The sequence below is a fragment of the Carex rostrata genome, chromosome 17, assembly GCF_964058835.1.
Source record: "Carex rostrata chromosome 17, lpCarRost1.2, whole genome shotgun sequence".
In the NCBI taxonomy this organism is placed as follows: domain Eukaryota; kingdom Viridiplantae; phylum Streptophyta; class Magnoliopsida; order Poales; family Cyperaceae; genus Carex; species Carex rostrata.
The window spans coordinates 2,186,527-2,201,871 of record NC_135934.1 but is presented as its reverse complement, the minus strand read 5'-3'; the positions used below and the strand labels follow the sequence as shown (position 1 = coordinate 2,201,871).

Below are 15,345 nucleotides of genomic sequence, written 5' to 3'. Positions count from 1 at the left end.
TAAAAAATATTGTGGTACAATTAGAGAATAAAGTAATGGAATATTTAAGCCATCCACATTTTCGTACCTCATTAGTATTTTGAGGCCATTTATTGAAGCCCAAATATATCCAGTTATTATGTTATTGGGCCTATTAGTTTGAGTTCATATGTTAGTGAGAAAATGTTGCATGTGTGTTCAGAAAAAATAAGTTTTACATGATCTATCATGTATTTGTTACTTCATTATTATTTCAAGCATCTTCTAAATTATATGAATATTTTTTTCTATATATAGAAAAAGGGTCAACAATTGATCGATTTTTCTTTTATCATCTAATTGAGAATTTTGTACTACCATGCTTCCAATAATCAAATAAGTGTTTCAAAATATGTCCGCAAGATACCAGAGAAAATCTATTATACAATATATGAAGAGAGATTGATTAGTTTTTTTTTTTTTAATTTTTTTATGTAGTTTTATTTTAATCGCATTAGCAACTTATGTATATTGTTATTTTATTTTTGTAAACGTAGTTATTATTATTTAAATTAATATTGTCTTCTTACTTAAATTAATATTTTATAAACATATTTAACTTCTCATTTTAATTTCCATTAATTTAAAAAAATGGCAAAAATCAAGATTATTTTAAATATTTAATATATATTGAAGTGTTGTTATTTATTTAAATCTTAATTTTAGCAGTTAGCTTTACTACAGTGTTTTATTATTCATTTTTTTTTACTCATCATTATTAATTTCAAATAACATTGTGTCTAATCTTGTCGAACCAACATTTAGAAGCAAAATACAAGCCACCAAATATTTTAAATTTGAACAATTCGGATATAATGACTTGAATCAAAATATTTACTTTGTTCCAACTCCAATTTGTTTTGCATATTTTCGACTTTGTTTGTAATAATTTTTCTTTACCCGGACAAACTATCAATATGTTTTCACTTATAAGCTATTTATAAGAAGCAAATAATATAACATTTCAATTAAAATTAATTATATGTTATTAATTTTAATGGTCTTTTTAACTTCTTAAAAATTATACTGTTACAGAAAACCTATTTAACTAGTTCATAAATCACCATTACAATGCCATTTATATTAAATGAGGGATCCATTTGCACTGTTTTTAGTGACATCAAATTACATTTTACATTTTCATAGTTTTCAAATCTAAATAGTCGATCTAAATTGTTCAACATCATGGATATATTAAAATGTACTTGCAGCTTAAATTATATATTTTTTTATTAAATATTTACAAAATCGTTATTTTTAGACTAATGAATTTTTGTACCCATTTTAATAAATAGTAAACAAAATTTAAAAGTAAAAAAAATATGTAAAATTTGATCTGCAAGCACATTTTAATATATCCATCATGTTGAACAGTTTGGATCAACTGTTTGAATTTAAAAATATAAGATATAATCCCGTGTCACAAAGTGTACATAAATCTCTTCTCATATTAAATAGTCTAGTTCAGTACAACCAATAATTTATAGTGGCATAAATTGCACGGGACGACCGGACTCATTTTGAGTAACAATCAAAATTTACTTGTCAAATTGCACAACTCAAAAGATTTGTTATTTAATTGTAATGAAGTATAACCTAGCTACTTGTTGAGCTTAATTAGGCTGTAAAAAGCAGTATTGTAAAAAACGTCCGTTTAGACTAATTATCAGTTGATTAGTCATTGGCGGTGATCATGATCAAACTGTTACGGATTTTTTTGATTAATTGAATAATTATTTCAATTATGACCAATTAATTATAATTATTTCTGATTAATTGCTTGATGATATCTTTTCTGTTTGACAAGCACATACCATTATTTACAGTACTGATAAAAAAGTTGTGTTGGTGCAAGATTAAAGTACAATCCGCAGCATATATTGGATATATACTGTTAGAAACAATTAATCCAACAGCATATAAATTTTTTACTTTCCATAAATGAAGAATAACAAGAAATTATATTACTCATTAAGTAAATCATTTTTTTTTAAATATGGTTTGAGGGGTCAAGTTATTTAGCACATTTCAAATCCTTATATATTAATATAAATGATTTTTTCACTTTGTAGGTATCGAACTCATTATCTTTCATATAGAAATCATGTGTCTTTGCAACTAAACCAAAAGAAAATTTTATTAAGTAAATCAATTTTAATGATTTAAATTTATTATTTGAAGTTCATTCAATATTTTGAAGCTCCTTGATACCTCACATATTTAGCCTATATTTGACTTGATTTCGTACCAAATTCACGTTCTAAATTGTCAAAATCATGTGCATTTCATTGATATATCCTTAGAATTTGGTACTGCTGAGAGTTTGTTTGTTTTCTGCAGGATTGGAGCAAAATACACGAAGAAACGGTATTTTTGGACTCCCTGGTACGACCCTTACCAGGCTTGGTACGGGCCGTACCAGACTTAGCCGATCCAGCTTTTTCCCATCTTGTACGGCCTAGCCGTACCACCTTGGTACGGGCCGTACATAGATGCCGCCTGACAGAATTCAAATCTTGGCAGAGGCTATTTAAAGCGAGGGATCTCTCCATTTTCGAGAATTCTATTAGATACACATTTCATTCCAGATTGAGAGCTCAGAGAAAGAGAGAAAGAGAGCAAAGGAGCAAGGAGAGAAGAGGAAGGAAGAGGAAGAGGCGAAAATCGACGGATCAACCCCTTCTCCACTCCCGATCTTCGATCTAGTTCTATCATGCCTCTCTTTATCTCTTGACTTGTATTTCTGGACAGATCTATGACTTGTGAGTAGTAGATCATTGTTTCTAGGGTTTGTAGATGGATTTTCTTGATTTGTGTTGCTTTTCTTGATTTGGATCTTGTATGAACTCTTTTGATTGTATTGATTGTGTATTTGCTTGTCTTGATTGCTTTGTCTTGCTGTGATTGCATGTGGTGTGCCTATAGTGGTAGATCAACCCTAACAAGGTCATGTGACCATTGCCTTCTCTCAACCAAACCAATCCCTTTAGGTAGACTTGTTCGAATTGAAGCCGAAAGGTTGAATTCTCCCCTAATTGACAGATTAGATGATACCTTAGATCTCCAATCAATCAACTAGAGGATCTGGACCAAAACACGAGAGTTGAGGTTTAGAAACCCTAGAAGGTGAAGAATTGACTCCAAAACCTAGATCTTGAACCAACAAACGAGAGTTGAGGTTTAGGAACCTTAGGTATGGTTAATTGAACATTTCTCAAGAGTTTAAAACAAGGTACCAGCAAGAAATGCATCAACTCGAACTTGTAAGCTCTGTTCTGGTAAATCAGTACGGGTCTTACAAGAGTGGTGCGGCCTACCCATACCAAGCCCACACGGCTTGGTGGAACAAGGTTGGTGCGGCCTAGCCGTACCAACTTGGTAAGACCCGTACCACTAGAGGCAAATCAGAGATGAAGTCTGAAACCCTTGAAACATCTTTTATCCTAAATCAAAACACAGTTTATACCTTTCCTTGCACAGTTACTATTCTATTGCATTGTTTGATTGCTTGAGTTGATTCTTTAGGAAGATTAAGTACCAAAACTCCCTCTTTCTCACTTCTAGTTTTTAGTCGAGATAAGTAGATTCTAGATAAAGAAACCGTCCCTGTGGATCGATACCCGATTATACTCCTCGATAGGGTTGTGCACTTGCAACCCTAATCGGAAGGTGTAACCGCGGTTTTAAAAGGTACGCTCCCAAGCGTACCGAAACTTGCGTTGCGCTTTCACGCGAACACTCCTCATTTTTCTTTATATGTTTATACACGCTCATCTTTTTATCCAATAAGTATGTATTTGATTTGTTTAAGCTACCACAAAATATTTAAGACATAATTTTTTTTTCTACTTCTCTACAGAAATTTATATGCAACGTATTGTGATTAAATATTATACATAATTTTATTGTTTTGAAAAAGATATTTATTTGTGTTCAAATACTAATTGTTCAATTTAGATATTTTTATTCAAACAAATTGTCTATTTTTTTAAATCATTTTTTTCTTCAAATAGATTTTATATTTTAAACAAAGTTTAAAAATAATTTTACCGTTGCATAAAAATATCTAAGCATCTGTATGACTGTGTGATAGGTGATAGCACATGCGACAAAATGACATCTCCCTAATCACATAACTGCATACTACATGCCTAACCAACTGCAAATTTCAAATCCGCAATCATTGGCTACTCATCATTTTGAGCGCAAATGACATAGAAAATAGCACCGCAGAGCCACTTCTGTCATGAAACGGTACGGTTACGGCACATAACGATATGCGTATTTGTTATGTGCCGTGATTACATATCGCGTGTCGTGATTATCTTTTGAAAATTTGACACTGCATGGTACGACACACGAAATATCTAGTCACAGTACATGGTCACACGAGTCACTTATAACGTTAGATATTGATCAAATGGTGAATCTTGAATAAACTAACTTAAATTAATTATGATAAAATGGTCACACGAGTTATGCGAGTCACGTTTGAACACGGCGTGACTCACATGGTGTAATCATTCGCTTGCCGTGACTACCCCTTAATATTTTAATCACAGCACAACACGACACATAAGAAAATAACTTGATCATGACACGGCACAATATGAAACCAAAGTCACGATATGTTAATCACAGCACAACACGTTTTTTTTACTGTACACATATGCAGCTGATCATATTTAAACTATTGTTTTCATAAAAGAAAAATATAGGGTTATATCAAGTTGAAATTTGTGAAGCAGTATTCTGATTTTAATTCTCAATGACATATATATACACGTAAAGAATTTAAAAAAAAAAAAATCCGTGCAAGACGCGCGACCTCCAATATAAATGTGCATAGATGGTCTAGATTCATTTGTCTAATCAAATAACTTAAACAAAGGTTGTCTATTTTCTTGTTTTCATCACATCCTAATCAATCATGATCACACCATACAAGTCTAGTTTCTGCTGGAAGCCGAATATTTGGTGTGTGAGAGAGAAATTTTAGAATACAGCCGCTGTCAACTTTATTAGAGTGAGAGAGAGACATTTAAAATTGTGGTTCCGTGCTCTAACAAAACAACCTACTGCCCGTCTGTCTGGAAGAAATCCTGTCAAAGCTCAAACAGTACAGTATAAATTTATAATCCACAGTCTAGGTCAACATACGTCGAATTTTTATTTTTAAAAATATTAAAAATATAATTTAATTTTTTTAAAAAGTTCAATAACTTTAGTCCCTGCCCAAATGATCAATTATTGGTTTGATCTCTTCTATGAATTAAAAAAATATATAATTAATCTCTATTCCGAAAATATATTTTTAATATTTGTAAAATAAAAATTTCTGCAGCATATCAATATGCCCCTGTTTCTGAAGTAAATACTGTATTTATTAATCCCAGTGCTTTATTAATTTGATCTATAAAAGCTTATATATACAAAGTAATATATAGTAACATAAAGCTATATATCTTCTTCTTTTTTAAAGATCAATTTATGTAAAAATTTGCAGCTTATTGACAGGTTAGTTCAGGTATGATGCAAGATATATTTTTAGCACAGCTCTGTTTAGTTGAATAATTTAATTGCGGAAGAGGAGGATTCTTTTACAATTTTTTTTTGGCGATACATAATAATACTATTTATTTGTGACATAAATATTTTTTATTTTGAAAAAAAAATAAAGTGAATAATTCGATGTTTTTCTTATTTATTTATTAAAAAGCCTAGGCCCGTTTCATTGCAGAAACAAACAAAGTTAAGTTACAGCCTTACAGGAAATAGTTTTATCAGTGGCCTCACATATAATGACCCTCTGATGTCAAACTGCCATATAAAGGCATAGGCATAGGCATAGGCAGAATAATAAAACGAGTTCACAAAAGTAACCCTACATCTAAGCCATTGGATAAGGCTGAGGTAATTAATGACTCTCAAAATTAACACTACTGAAACTGTTTTGAAAACTAAGCCAACACATTGCATAGTCCACCAGCAAGACATATATATATCTTCATCAGGGTGGTGCCATGGCCAGCTACTGATAGGTATCTCATCAGTGTCTCGATCTACTGGTACCCACAGTGCAGTCTCCTCTTTAATCTAATGCTTCACATGACCTACCTGCCCAATATTGAACCAAAGAGGATCCCCTTGCCTAATTAACATCCCTTTTACAATCAAAGTATATATGAGGTAAGATTTCCATTGATATCCAATAATTCGATGTGTCTGCCTCAAAGTTTGTTTAGTACAAAAATATGGTCCCTTGTGAATAATTCGATGTGTTGATAATTAATTATCTCTTGATCTGTATCCCACGATCTTTTAAATTTTAAAACTTTTTTATGACCAAAATTAAGCTCCACTTTATTATTCAACAAGTTTTAGAAGAATCGAAACCAATACCACTACTTAAATTTTTTTTTTTTGAGACTTAAACCGGTGTCTTTTTTTGAGAGAACTAGAGTGTGCACCACTGCATTAAATAGAGCCAACTCCGCTGCTCTCCAAATAGGAGAGCATGACCCTATTATTTCAAATTTGACTGTTCATCTGTGTTACGATTTGTGTATAAAAAAATTCAACGGTTATATTTAAAATAATAGAGTTCTGCTCTCCTATTTAGGAGAGCAGCGGAATAGCATCCGCATTAAATCTGCAGTTCTAACAACCATATAAATATTAGCAACATATTGGCAAAAGAACCTAAACAAACAAAAATAATAAAATTGAAGATAATAATACCAACAATGACAAACACAGTTAATAATTTTGTTTACTACCAACAATGATGACAAAGACATCGCACATAGAAAATGAGCCTTTTGTGTAATTATTCCCTTGGTTCAAATAGGAGTTGAATTTATGGTTCCAATTTTGTTGCAATTTGTGCTTGATTTTCAAAAGTAGTAGATGCCTATTTCAAGAACTATCCTAATTCCTCCAAATTAAATTTTGTCGTAAACTTGGCAGAATTGACACCTGTCACGTGTGTTTTTCCAAAGAGAGAAAGGTGTTTGTCATGCCCACGTGGCACTTCTATGCTTGCATGGAGAACCACAAAAAACAAACAATATCTTCTAGAAAACAAACCAAATATCAAAACTTTTTTTTTTTAAAATAAAATTAAGTCGGCGTCGTGAAAGTGGCTCGAGAAAGATGGAACTTAAAATCAGAAAAGAAATATAGAAAAAAAAATTATAAGAATTTTGTAATTATTTAAGGTCGTGAAGCTTTTACAACACTCGAGATGTCCATCGTGTCAAAGTTGGATTAACACAATGTCGCTATTGCCGTACAGAGTAGAATAGAATATAATTTATGTGTTGAACATTCTAACATATCGGAATTTTTTCATTTTTATTTTGTTCGAAAGATAGGAGAAGGAAAGTTAACACCATATATTTAACAATATAATATATGAAGACGGAAGTAAATAAAATAAAATTGGAGGGGTAAATAAATAATGTAGTGTAATTTTATTTTATAAAAATAAATAAAAACTATTAATTTATTTTTAAAAATAATAAAACTATTAATTTATTTAAATAATCTAGAAATTCCATATTTAATTACATCAGAGGTAAGCGTAATGGATGGATTTTGTTGTTTCTGATATGAAGTTGTAGAGGCAATTGATGACACTTCTAATTTTAATTTAAGACAAGTATATGTAAATTTCTATTTTGACAAATAATTTTCCAATCCATGATAATGATCTTTCACATGTTAATCTTACCCAAATGTAATGAAGTTTGAATTCTAAATTGTGAAATTTTTTTTTAAAAAAAATGGATCAAATTAGCTTATTTTCTTATGAGAATATTATATATTTGTATACCATATTTCCTATATATATATAAAGATTTGTTTTTGTCATTTTCCATTTTTTATATAAAAAAATATTGCACAAACGACTAAAGTTCATATAATTGATTTTCACTTTGCTTATGAAAATAAAAATTACACCAAGTAATTAGTAACCTGTCTGTTAAAATTGATTTTGAAGAATGTGAATAGTTAAAATTCATAACAAAGGTTCAATTATTATAAAACTATCATGGATGATGTACAATTTACGTCCAAATATATATAAGATGAGTCTTATGGTATTAGGCTATTAGCTCTAGGGGGAATATATATATATATATATATAGAGAGAGAGATAGGCTAATGTGCTTTCGGTAGCATATGAGCCGAAATACACACGGTTCAAATTTGAAATTTCAAAATTCAAAAAGTTGATTTGAACCGTTCATCTTGTTCTCCATATTAATATGTGCTTGGATACCAAATTTTACATTTTTCTGAATTTTTTTTACTATTTATTAAGCCACTTTGAAAATCGCTAATCCAACGGTTTTACTGTTTTGTTAAGCCACCGTTGGATCAGCAATTTTCCAAGTGGCTTAATAAATAGTAAAAAAATTCAGAAAAATTTAAAATTTGGTCTCCAAGTACATATTAATATGGAGAACAAGATGAACGGTTCAGATCGACTTTTTGAATTTTGAAATTTCAAATTTGGACCGTATGTATTTCGACCCCTATGCTACCGAAAGCACATTAGCCTATCTCTCACGCGCACACACACACATATTTCTTTTCTTTTTGAATGCTGCATGTAGCAACTTTTATAGTTCTTATCATTTGTGGTTCTGACTAGAGGTTGCTCAAATTTAAGATAAGCTCAGAGTTGGTTACATTGCAAAGTTTGGAAAATTGTCAGAGATGCTTTTTGTTTATTACAAGCCAAATATTGAACATTTCATGCCGAGAAGAAACTGTGATTTTAAAACACTACAAAATACTTTTCTTTTGCAAAAGAGCAAATATATGCCCTTGGGCAATTAAGTAAAAGAGTTAATTGTTTGTACTTATCTAAAATTGCTTAAAGAGAAAAACAGAGAGTTTGGCTAGTATGACATTGGTGTCACATAACACTAATTTTAAAATTGATTGAATAGACTTCAAACGACTAATTCAAACTGTTCAAACCAATTTACTTTATGAGTAATGCGTTTACATGCATTTTTTTTTATATATTTTCGAGTTATTTTAGTATCAAATCAAGTGGCAAAAATATTAAAAAATTGATGTATTAAAAATAACTTAAAAAAATCACATATTTGACGGCTTGACTTGATATCAAATAAATTCAAAAAATTATAAATTTTACATGTAAACATACAACTAATGAAGTAGATCGGTTTGAACGGTTTAGATTCACTGTTTGAAGTTGATTCGATAAGTTTTGAAATTTGTATTATATACACTGAAATGACACTGATGTTATACTAGCATGACTCATGAATATATCTATAATCTTAATTTCTTCATAATTTTAACCGCTTGTTTTGTCCGAAACAAACTAAAAAAATAATGACAATTTTGTATGAATGCATCAATCGTGAAGAACAATATAATATCAACAATTATAATGTAAAGAACCTAAGTATCGAACTATGGAAACCCCTCTGGGGATATAATTTCATATGTTTTTATGGCAGCTAGGGGTGGCAACAAGCTGGCTCGTTACGAATTAGATTCAGTTTAAATTCGACAAGAGCTGGCTTTAGAGGTTCAAGTTAAAATCTCAGCTTGAAATCATCACGAGTTGGACCGAGCTAGCTCACGAGCTGGTAACCTGGCTCGTTGAATCTGGTTGGACCTTGTTTTAAGAAAAAAAAATTCTATAAATTTTTTGGACCGAATTGAACCGAGATGAATCGAGCTAGATCGAGCTACACAGTATAAAATGCATACAAATTCATACAAATTCACAAATTAATATCTAACCGAATTAGATTGCGAGCAAACTAGATCCGAACTTAAACTCGTTAATTGTGAACCAAATTAATAACAAGCTGTCTTGTTAACAACTCAATCCAGTAACAAATAAGTTGTTATATATCAAACAAATTAAACGCGAGTCACTATCAAACTAGGAGGTTTTTATTTTTTTTATTTTCCACCCCTAATGGTAGCCCATAATTTTTGAACCAGTGATAGTTCTCTGATCATTCAACTTAAGTTTTTGTCGTTACATTTTTGTTGGCAAATTCAAATTGTATTCTGCGGTAAAAAATCAGATCTTGAATTGAATCCATGAATTCTGCGGTAAAAAATCAGAACTTTGTCGAATTGGAGATGAATTGATGAATTCAACCGCCGCAGACAAGACCGAGTTGGCGCGGCCCCAACGGAACTTTGTGGGAGCCACGGAAAAGACCACTGACGTCATCCTGACACTTGTATGATATCATCATATCATGCCCATCCTCGCTAGAGAGCATAAATGATCCGTCTAAAAAAATAATAATGTTTATTCATTGTACTGCTGACATGTAGGTCCAATAAATAAAAATGTCTCTCCTTATAAAAGTAACTCGCTACACGAACTGCATAACTCGTTACACACCACAGAAGACTTCGGAATATCTACTCTCACTCTCTTCCTCCCACTACTTATATCTTCGCCTAATCTTCCAAACAATCCAAGACAAAACATAAAAGAAAAAAAAAAAAAAAGAGAATCAAACGAGAAGAAGAGAGCCAGACACCACCTCTGATTCCTAATTTTCTCACACCTTCCTATGAAGAACGGTACGGAAGCAAAACCACACATAGTGCTCCTGGCGACACCTGGCATGGGCCACCTCATCCCCTTGGCCGAGCTTGCCAAGCTCCTGGTCACAAAACATGGTTTCACGGCCACGCTCATGACCTTTGCAAGCACCGCATCCAAAACCCAACAAACCTTTCTTTCTTCTCTTCCTTTCTCCATTTCCCCCCTCTCTCTACCAGCTGTGTCTCTCTCTGACCTCCCCCCTGACTCAGCCATAGAAACCCTCATGTCGGTCGAGGCCATCCGATTAATCCCAGCCATTACTTTGGCACTTAATGAGTTAAAGACTCGCCATACTGTCGTGGGTTTCGTCGCTGATTTGTTTGGTGCCGACACTTTTGATGCGGCACATGATGCTGGATTACGTGCATATTTGTTCTTCCCTACTAATCTGTTGGCGCTCTCTCTTCTGCTACACTTGCCTGAAATTGATGTCAATCTCACATGTGACTTTAAGGAGCTAACAGAACCGGTACAATTACCTGGCTGTGTGCCGATACCAGGTACAGAAATACTCTCGCCGCTCCAGGACCGGTCAAAGGATAGCTACAAATGGATGGTGCATCATGGTCAGAAGTACCGTGAGGCAGAGGCAATCTTGGTGAATTCATTTGATGAGATTGAACCACATGCAGCCAAAATTTTAAAGCAGCACGAGCCAGGCCGGCCACCAGTTTACACAATTGGGCCATTGATTCATACCGGCTCAATGGCAGACAAGGCAGACAGGTCGGAGTGTCTTGATTGGCTCGACAAACAACCCGCCAATTCAGTTCTCTATGTTTCATTTGGAAGTGGTGGCACTCTAACAAAGGAACAGATGGATGAGCTGGCGTTTGGCCTCGAATCGAGTGGTCAGAGATTTCTTTGGGTGGTACGAAGCCCGAGTCATGCAGGTGATCTCAGCAGCAATTACTACGACGCTGAGAGCAAGACAGATCCTTTTGCATTCCTGCCGGAAGGATTTCGAGAGAGAACAAAAGAAAAAGGCATGGTGGTGTCATCATGGGCTCCACAAACAAAGGTGCTGGCCCACGAGGCCACAGGCGGGTACGTGTGCCATTGCGGGTGGAACTCGACCTTGGAGACGGTGGTGCATGGGGTGCCTATCATTCCATGGCCGTTGTTCGCAGAACAGAAACAAAATGCGGTGATGCTGTCGGAAGGTGCTGGAATTGCGCTGCGGTTGGAAAAGAGAAGGGATGGTGTGGTGGAGAGGGAGGAGATAGAGAGAAAGGTGAGAGCGCTCATGGAAGGAGAGGAGGGGAAGAAAGTAAGGAGGAAGGTGGCCGAGCTGAAAGAGGCAGCGGTCGATGGGATGAAGGAAGGTGGGGCCGCATGTCAGGCACTGGCAGAGGTGGTGGAGATGTGGAAGAAAGGCAGTGGGTTTGGAATTGGAAAAGATGAACCAAATCCGTGAATGAATGATTGGGCAATTAGCAGAATCATGTCCGTTGGATTTTCTGTGGCTGCGGTAGTGTAAAATTCTGTCGGTGGTGGTGGAGGTATGGAATTTCTAAGGATGCAAAGACAGATGATTTATCCGTTACTTCTATTTTTAAGATTTTAGGATGTGTATTACTATTATCCGATAAATTTGAGATTTTTTTTTATTATGCTGATTATTTTTTTTAATTGTTAAATTTTTCTTGTTTGTACATTGAAAGATCATAATATTGAAAATATGAAGGTTGGGTATTTATTTTGCTCATTTCTTTTTCTTTTTCTTTTGATTTTTTTTACCTCGTAATCATGTACAAAAGGAAATTGAAAATTCACAACTTTCAAACAAATTGAGCATCTAATGTCCATAAAATTTAATGGTTCATATTCATGGTTTAAATCACATCAAAATATATACACCCATTATGTATAATTTTTCTTTGTTATTGAATGTTAAATGATTTTTTTTTTGTCAGCTCTTCTTTTTCCTTCTCCTTCTATTCAGAGGTTATGCCCTGTTCGGCGCGCCGATGGGAATAGGTGTGGGCATAAGAAAAGTAAAAATTTGAACTGCCTTTTACTGTTCACATGGAAAAAATATTCAGTTCAACTGAATTTTTTTTTCCCCACGGGAACAGTAATGCGGTCAAACAGAGCCTTATAGTTTAAGTGCTAATATAAAATAAAATTTTCAAATAATGAGCTCCTTAACCCAAAAATTAATTTGTCAATGTAATTCTATATCAATAATAACACTAGAACGTGCATGTTGTTTCGTACGGGCAATATAAATCAGAGGCGAATTCATAATTTTAATCAGAATATACAAAAAAATAGGGAATCAAATTTAAATAACTAATTAGGTTCATATTCATTAGCTAATTAGATATTTGACAAAAAAAAATGATCTCACTTATAATATTTAATGCTCTGTTTTGTAATTTCTAATACTCTTAACTTCTAATTCTAATTCATGTTTTTTTTCTAATTTTAACTCTTATTACAAATCAATATCTCAAGAAGAGGGCAAATAAAATCCTTATTCAATTAGTTTTTCTAATTTTAACTCTTATTACAAATCAGTATATTAAGAAGAGAGGCAAAACTTTTTGTTAATTATTATTTATTAACGAGGGGACACAACTTTTTGTTCATTATTATTTATTCCTTCGGTGTCACTTTTTCACATTTTTCAGACCGAAACTTCTATTTCTGCATTTTTTTTGTTGATATTCCAGCGGCTGGAATCCAGCCTACCTGGATTTAATATGGCCAGAAAAGATGGTACTCTTATCTATATTCTTAAGCTGAGATCACTTGGCAATGATTATTTCGACAATTTTAAAAATAAAATTTTAAATTAAAAAAATAAAATAAATTATTAGTATGATATTGGGTGGATAAATTTTTAATAATTAATTTAACATTATTTAATATTGTTTGCTAATGTTTGAAGTATTTTTAATTTCAAACCATTGATATTTCAAGTTGTTTGATACACAGTGAAACATACATAAAATTTCATAATTTATTATAGACAGAGACATAATATATGTAAATAATGAATATATGTCAAATTTCAGATTTAAAATTAATTTTAAAAATTATAAAAAAAATAATTAAAGAAATATTAAAGCAAATCTTCCCTCTCTATTATGTTCTTTTCAGCATTTCAACAGTGGAGGAGCCGATTTTTTTATTTATATCCAAAAATTAAATTAAATTTCAAAAAATAACCGAACCGGATGTTAAATTTGAAATCTACCCAAACCGGTTAACCGTTAACCGGACCAAATTTCCGGTTAACGGTTAACCGGACCTTTTCAAAATGGTTCGGTTAACCATTAACCGGACCCAAACCATGGGTCCGGTTAACGGTTAACCGGATTCGTTGGTTCGCTGAACCGTTAACCGAACCCAATTTTTTTTTTTTTTTTTTTTTTTTTTTTTTTTAAAACAGAAAATTTTAAATGCATATGTATATGTATTTTTTTATTTTATATGTATATGTATATGTGTATGTATATTTTTCTATAATTTTAAATTTCAGATTTGATTTACAAATTTTTTTGTGTAAATTTGATAAATCTAAATACGAATTTTATTTTATATGTATATGTAGATTATATAGAATATATAGTGTTTAGGGTTTAGGGTTAGTGTATATAGATTATATAGAATATTAATAAAATAAATATTCCGACAGAATATATATAGTTTCTGCAACATCCAATTATTAAGGTCTAAAATAATAATAATAATAATAATAATAATAATAATAATAATAAGGTCTAAAATTATTTATATGAAAATATATATAATAAATTTCTGCAACAGAAAATTAATTAGGCCGAAAATTATATATGAATTCATATAAAATCATAGAAAATAACAACATAATACAATTTGTGCAACATATACACACATATAGTTTTTTGTACTTGCAATCCCATCTTATCCTATCATATAACATATAGTCAAGATCCAATACAACACATATAACACATAGTTCGGTCCTTCCCCTTTATTAGCCATGCAATCAACTTTTGGCCAAAATTCAGCAAGTTCGGCCCATTTTGCCAAAATGCATGGCTGTCATTGAGGTTGGACCGAATTTTTGTTCATCTTAAGTTGTATTAGATCCAATATAGCAAAAATAGAGATGCACATGTGAGGCCTCTTGGGAGGTTAAAGGTCACCAACTTTTGCATCTCCCATAAATTTTAATAATAGAGAATTGATTCAAGAATAATAATTCTCAAAATTTATACGAACCAAAGAATTAAATAAAATTAATAATTCTCCGATTAAAATTAGTAATTAATCCCAAAAAAAAATTTACTCTCGGATTAATCCAAAATTCGTCCAAAATGAATTTCTCAGTTTAAATTCGTCGTATAAGATCCGTAATCATGAACCATCAAAATGAATTTCTCAGTTTAAATTAGTAACTGTATATTTCAAAAAAAGTAAAAAAAAGTAAAAAAAAAGTAAAAAAAATTGGCAACTGTATATTATTTATGTATATGTATATGTGTATGTGTATGTGTATTTTTCTATAATTTTAAATTTCATATTTGATTTACAAAAATTTTTGGTGTAAATTTGATAAATCTAAATACGAATTTTCATGTATATTTTCAATAGAAAAAAAAATTGAAAATTTTCTGTTTTAAAAAAAAGTAAAAAAAAAAAAAAAAAAAAAAAAATGGGTTCGGTTAACGGTTCAGCGAACCAACGAATCCGGTTAACCGTTAACC

At 31.9% G+C, this 15,345-nt stretch overlaps 1 protein-coding gene across 1 annotated transcript; it reads left to right on the top strand.

Annotated features, from left to right (window-relative positions):
• Nucleotides 1-10,395: 10,395 nt before the first annotated feature.
• Nucleotides 10,396-12,342, top strand: LOC144568215 (UDP-glycosyltransferase 72B3-like). The gene has a single exon (XM_078318478.1). It carries the CDS (start codon nucleotides 10,611-10,613, stop codon nucleotides 12,060-12,062), a length of 1,452 nt encoding a protein of 483 aa, XP_078174604.1. The 5' UTR covers nucleotides 10,396-10,610; the 3' UTR covers nucleotides 12,063-12,342.
• Nucleotides 12,343-15,345: the final 3,003 nt, after the last annotated feature.